We start from the raw sequence: 6,364 nt of genomic DNA, 5'->3' as shown, positions 1-6,364 counted from the left end.
AAAAAAACAGTCTATGGCTCCCTCGCTATAGGGCCGGCCCTTCCGTGGCTCGCCCCGAGGCGAGCGCATTCCCTCCTCTGGCATAACGCGAGGAATAGGGGCGCTCGCTGGCGGGAGCTCCTATTGGACGCTCTTTGTGTCAAACTGGTGTCGCCACGCACAGGGTGGTAGCCTAACTGGGCCGGCCCAGCAAGAGAAAGCAAAAACGGAGGGAGGCGCGTTGGGAGCAATCGAACCGGCGACCAACAGCTTGGAAGAGCATGCTCCCAGCCACTCCGGCTAACTAGCATTGTCTGTAATGGAACAGCCCACATCGTAAATAACTTAGCACAAGGTACAACCGGACATGACTGCTGTGTTGAACCGGAATTAGTTACTATAGTGAACAACTTTTTGAACGTACGATTACGCAAACAAATTTTCTGAAAACGAACAAATTTTGAATTTCCCAAACTTTTTGGAATTTAAGCACGAACATTTTTTGAATCTTGAAAACAAAATTTGACATTCACAAAAAAAAGAAAACAAATTTTGAAACGGAGAACAAATTTGGAAGCAAGAACAATTTTTAAAGCACAAACATTTTTTGAATCTTGAGAACAAACTTTGAAACGGAGAACAAATTTGGAAGCGCGGACAATTTTGAAAGAACGAACATTTTTTGAATCTTGAGAACAAATGTTGAAATAGAGAACAATTTTGAAAAATCCTGAACAAATTTGGAAGCGCAAACACTTTCTGCATTTCGAAAGGTTTGAACTTTTTAATGTAACAAGAACAATTTTTGAATTTTGAGAACATTTTTTCGAAAACTTAACATTTTATAAGGGTACGAACCAAATTTGAATATTTTGAACTTCTTTTGAAGAAAAGAGAAGAAAAAGAAAGAAAACAAAAAAAAATCAGGAACATTTTTCGATATTGTGAACAAAATTTTGAAAATGTGAACACTATTTCAGAAATATGAACAAATTTTGACAAAAAGAATGCTTCAAAAGAAAAAGGAAAAAATATTAGAAAAAGAAAATGAGAAAAAAAGAAAGAACATAATAAGACTGAAGAAAAACCAGAAAGAACTAGTAGAAGGAACAAAAGTTTTTTGGAATTTCCGCAAACTGGTTTTAAGTTTATTCGCCACTTTTAGTTTCTTAAGTTTAGCATTGTTTTTCTTACACATCCACGAGCTAGTCGCGGTGGCTACCGCGGCGTGTACCTCTACACGAGGTCGTCAGGTTCCCTAGCGCGGCAATTTTGTGCGGTTTTTTAATCTCACGAAGCGAAACCACTCAAATGGGCTGGCCCAGGGTGAGCAGCGCCCTGTGCGAAGCGGCGACTACTTGCCGCAGCAAGCGGTGAATAGGGAATTCCCTCGCTGGCTACCCACCGAGCGCTGGAAATTCTATGGGCTAGCCCATTTTAAAGATTCACCTCCAATCGGTCTAGGGAAGGCTCTCTGAAATAATTTGTTTCATCCTTTTTTTTGTTGTTCCTTTTTATGGTTTCATTTCGTTTTATTTTTTCTGTTTTCTTTTTCATTATTAATATTTTTTCAATTTTAGAAAAAAGCGTGATTTTTTGTATCTTTTTTTTTGCAGGATATATGTGATTTTTTGTATATTGTTGTGCATCTTTCTCGTTTTCAATTTCAAAACATTTTTTCTCCAATTCGCGACCATTTTTCTAAATTGCAATTTTTTTGAAATCATGAACACTTTTCAAATACATGAACAATTTCTTAAAGTTATGTGCCTTTTTACTTATCAGTTTTTCGTGATTTTTTTTTAAAATTCTCAAGAAAAAAATTCATCAATGAAAGCTAATGTTAAACAATTCAATATTTTTACATCGGATTTAAAAAATTTCAAAAATATTGTTCATTGAATTGCAAAAAGGATCGTCAAATTCCAAAGTTGTTCATAGATTTTAAGAAAATATTCATCGAATTAAAAATGTGTTCATCCATTTTCTTTTCAGAAAAAATTGTTTCTTGAATACATTTTTTGTTCATCAAGTTCAAAAAATGTTCATCGAATTCAAAATTTGTTCATCATACAAAATAATGTTCGCGTTTATTAGAAAATTCTCACGTAAAGTTGTTCATCAAAATAAAAAAATGTTCATTAAAGGTTGAAAACGTTTATTCTTTTGAAATCGTGAACATTTTTTGAATCCAATATTTGTTTTTGAGTTCAGTGAACATGTTCTGAATCCATGACTATTTATCATTTCCTGAGTTTTTTTAATTGACGGACATTTTCAAAATTCACAATTTTTTTAAAATCCTGAACTATTTTTTAAAACGCACAAAAAGTTAAAACAGAGCAGAGCAAAACAGGGGCGAGGGGGGCATGCATGCTCCATGGTGCTAGTGCGTACAACACTAAATAGGACGTCCCCTCTTTGGATTCCGATGCCTATTTGGCGCTTCAACACCCGCATATGTGGTAACAAGCGCACACCCCCGATTCTAATGGTCTGGCCTACCGAGCAACGAGATGGATTATTTCTCTCCCAATTCCAGAAGCTTCCCGAGACAGTTTTGGGAAGCTTCAAGTCTGGATTTTTCTTGGTATAATTCGTTATTTTTTCTTTTTATTTTTTCTTGATTTTACTGAATTCGTGAACTTTTTTGACTTTGCAAAGTTTTTCTAAAGTTGTGAATTGAATCCGATGAACTTTTTCCAAATCCTTGTTTTTTCAATCTGTGTTTTTTCCACATTCATGAGTTTTTTCCAGAAAAATTAATGAACTTTTTCAAATCCATGGACCTTTTCTTTTTAAAATCCGGGAACATGTTTCAAATCGGCAATTTTTTTTAATCTGATGATTTTTCCACAAATTGATGAACCTTTTTTTCAAACCCATGAGCGTTTCTCAATTTTTTGATTTTTTTGAACGACTAACTTCTTTCGAATTTAGTGGACTTTTTTTGTTCTTTGCATACTTTTTAAAAATTCTCTTTTAATAAAGCTTTTCCCAAAAAGTAAACGGTCAACTGGTGAACCGCGACCAGGTAACCATGGAAATCTGGCGAGCGAGCGAATCGGTCGCTCTATGTTGGGCCGGCCCATGAGCAGCTGGGCATGAGCACCGTCTATTCTTCTGGACGCTTAAGGCGCTAGGGAGGAGCTCCCCTCCGGTTTGCTAGGCCGAGTGAACTGAACAGAAGAATGACACATAATTTTAGACGCTATTGGAAGAGGAATCAGACCCAATTCCTGAATTTTAGCTACTCTTTAGATTCTTTGAACCAAGGTTTTGGGTATCGATCGAAAAAAATTTGGTTACCGGGCGGTAGTCGCAAATCACAACATCCCATGAGAAAGCACCTTACCAAGCAAAAAATAATCTCGAATTCTTTAATTTGAATGGATTTTGGATGAACTTTATTTGGATTCAAAATTCATTCGGCAACTGCATGATATCTTTCGACCAAGGTAACCAAAAATTTTGATGCCCCACGAGATTTTTTATCATCTGAACTACTCCCTCCGTCCCACAATATAAAAGCGTTTTTGACACTAGTATATTGTGGGACGGAGGGAGTAGCACAGTACTTCAACAATCCACTTTTGGCATGTTCACTGGATTCACATGCATAGCCTGTTTGAATCTTATATGCCGAGGGGCGTGCTGCTGGCTCATCCACCAATAAGCTCGTCTGGTCCCCTGTTCTGGAGGCCCTCCGCTACTTCTCTAGCTCGTGGTGTCGCCGTGGTGGTGAAGACGAAGAGGAGAAGAGATGGAGAACCAGATCGGGTCAGTGCTCTTATCCGGTGGCTGTTTGGGAGTGGCCTTGGCGCCAGCTACGGCGTTCGGCGGCCGGCCGGCTCCATCACGCCATCGTACATGCTGGCCGAAGGGCGGCCTTTCTACTTCTTCCTCCCGGCCAAGATGCCTAAAGGGAGGCAGCTCATCTTCTTCACGGAGTCTATGGCGTGGTGCCATGGAAGCTTAGTTGTCCCAAGTGGCAATGTCCCCGGCGACGGCGAGGTTACGGCCGTGCAGAAGATGTCAAGGACCCGATTGCTTTTCTTATCTGGTTGTTGGGGTCCTCTTTGTATAAGACAGGGACCAGTGTGTTATTTGCAGTTAGTTCTGGGTCCGTCTGTAAAATGCTGTGTACTTCATGTTTTTCACTGTTAATGCAGCATCGGGGTCCTTCTGGACCCGTCTTTTGTTAAAATAAAATAAAATCTTATATGCCACCGCGTTCAAGCAAAGCTACATGTATTATTCGATCAATAAAGTTCATCATCCGGATAGTACCCGATGAAACTAAGGTATACGATATGAATGCGTTATCTACAGTATGGAACCTCTCACGGTTCGCACTTGGGACATGCGGCACGGTTCTTCTGCGGCGGCCCCTGGCAGAAGAAGAACTTGTGCGGACACTTCAGCAAGCAATTGTCCGCCAGGCTCACCATGGCGCCGCCCTCCTCCATCTGCCTCAGCTCACTGGGCAGGCCTCCGCAGAGGTAGTTCCCTTGCAGCATCAGCTTCGCAAACGGCGCCTTCCCGTCGACGACCTCCACCGCCGCGGCCCGCACGGCGTACTGCTTCGGCACGCCTCCGACGAACTGGTTCCGGTCGAGCCCCACCGTCCTGAGACGCGGAATCGCCCCGAGGCACCTGGGCAGCCGCCCCGTGATTCTGTTGCCGCTGAGGTCCACCTCCAGGAGCTGGCTCGACGCGACGCCGTCGGACGCCTCTTCCACCGTCCCGAGCTGGTTGGATCCCAGCCGCAGCTGCGCCAGCGCCGGGTGCTCGAACGCCGCGCCGGGGACCGCGCCGGTGACCGCATTGTTGGTGAGGTCCAGCACCTGCATCTCAGGGAGAGCGTGGAAGGCCGCGGCTTGCAACGGCCCAGAGAGCCTGTTGTCACGCGCCACGACGGCCAGGACCGTCGGAGGCAGCCGCCCGGGCGCGTCCAGCAGCGGGCCGGACAGCTTGTTGTCGCTGACGTCGAGGTGGACGAGGGAGCGCATCTTGCCCATCGACGGCAGGCTCCCGGTGAGGCGGTTGTGCTGCAGCTCCATCCGCGTCAGGGCGCCCAAGGACGCGACCTGAGGCGGTATCGCGCCGGTGAACGCGTTGCGGGAGAGGTCGAGCTCGTCGAGCGACGAGGCCGGGGTGAAGAGGGACGTCGGTATCTCGCCGGAGAAGTCGTTGCCGGAGAGGACGAGGACGCGGAGGCTCGGAGGCAGCGCCACCCCCGCTGGCAGCGAGCCGTGGAAGCGGTTGCCACGGAGGGAGAGGGTCTGGAGGAAAGGGAGCGAGGCGAAGACGGGCGCCGGGAGCGTGCCGGAGTACCCCGCGGGGTCGAGGGAGACGCCGGCGACGCGCTGGTGGGACGAGTTGGGGGGTGTGTTGCAGTGGACGCCGCAGGGGAAGGCGGCGCAGGGGTCGCGGGAGAAGTCCCACGAGGCGAGGCAGGAGTAGGACGGGACGGTGGCGGCGTCCACGGCGGCTTTCAGCGACGCCAGTGCGGCCGCGTCGCCCGGGAAGGTGGGTCTGGGACCGGGGGGCGACACCGCGGCCGCCGCGAGCTGGAGCGCGAGCGAGAGCAGCAGCGCCATTGGCGTCAGCACGCGGGCAGCAGAAGCCATCTTCGGATCGATCGAGGAGAAGAGAGACAATGGGAGGGATCCCTGTGGGTGGCTTTTGAAGACGGCGGCGTTAAATCTTGGAGGTTTGGGTTGGCTCGGTCGAGTGAGTGGGATCAGCGTGGAGCATGAGCTGTTCGCCAGGAGTACGTTCCTCGGAGCGCTACCACTCTGGGAGTAGGAGTAATAAATTGGGCAGCGTGTCTGTATGCGCCCGGAAAACGAGGGACGACGAAAGGGGAAAACAGGACAGGCTACGCTTTTGTTATGTTTTGGACTTTGTTTAGCGCTGGAAGGTCATGGTGATGACAGCTTTTGTCCCTTGGGTGCGTTCCATGATTCCACATGATTAGAGTGGAGTGGAGAGCAAGCGGTGGAGTGCCGTTCACTCATGCCCGGTTTACACACGCGGTGCCGTGTGACGCCGTGACGGCGTGAATGGAACTGGAAACTATCCATAATCCAAATACTATCATCTTATTAGAGAAAGGGTGCTACCAAATTGACAAGGCTCATTAATTTATGACGCTCGAATGGCCTGTATTATCAGTACCTCTCAGGCTCTCACGAATGCCAGGCTAATATGGATTTCGGTACACCCGGAAAAAAATGGATTTCAGTACACTTTTGCACATCTTTCCTAATAATAATAAATCACGCATTGAGTTTGTCGGGTTCATCATCGTGGCCTTTTTTAAAAACCCCTTTTGCTTTTCAGTTTTTGAACCCGCAACCCCCTTTTACTGGATGTCAAA

At 46.4% G+C, this 6,364-nt stretch overlaps 1 protein-coding gene across 1 annotated transcript; it reads right to left on the bottom strand.

The window, feature by feature from the left end:
* Positions 1–3,612: 3,612 nt before the first annotated feature.
* LOC109785203 (uncharacterized) lies at positions 3,613–6,119 on the bottom strand. The gene is made up of 2 exons (XM_020343818.4): positions 4,327–6,119; positions 3,613–4,056 (listed from the first exon to the last, which is right to left on the bottom strand). Exons 1-2 carry the CDS (start codon positions 5,610–5,612, stop codon positions 3,873–3,875), a joined length of 1,470 nt encoding a protein of 489 aa, XP_020199407.2. The 5' UTR covers positions 5,613–6,119; the 3' UTR covers positions 3,613–3,872.
* Positions 6,120–6,364: the final 245 nt, after the last annotated feature.

This window comes from Aegilops tauschii, chromosome 6 (assembly GCF_002575655.3).
Source record: "Aegilops tauschii subsp. strangulata cultivar AL8/78 chromosome 6, Aet v6.0, whole genome shotgun sequence".
Classification (NCBI taxonomy): domain Eukaryota; kingdom Viridiplantae; phylum Streptophyta; class Magnoliopsida; order Poales; family Poaceae; genus Aegilops; species Aegilops tauschii.
Note: the sequence above shows the minus strand (reverse complement) of the source record. Positions and strands in the feature narration are given on the sequence as shown.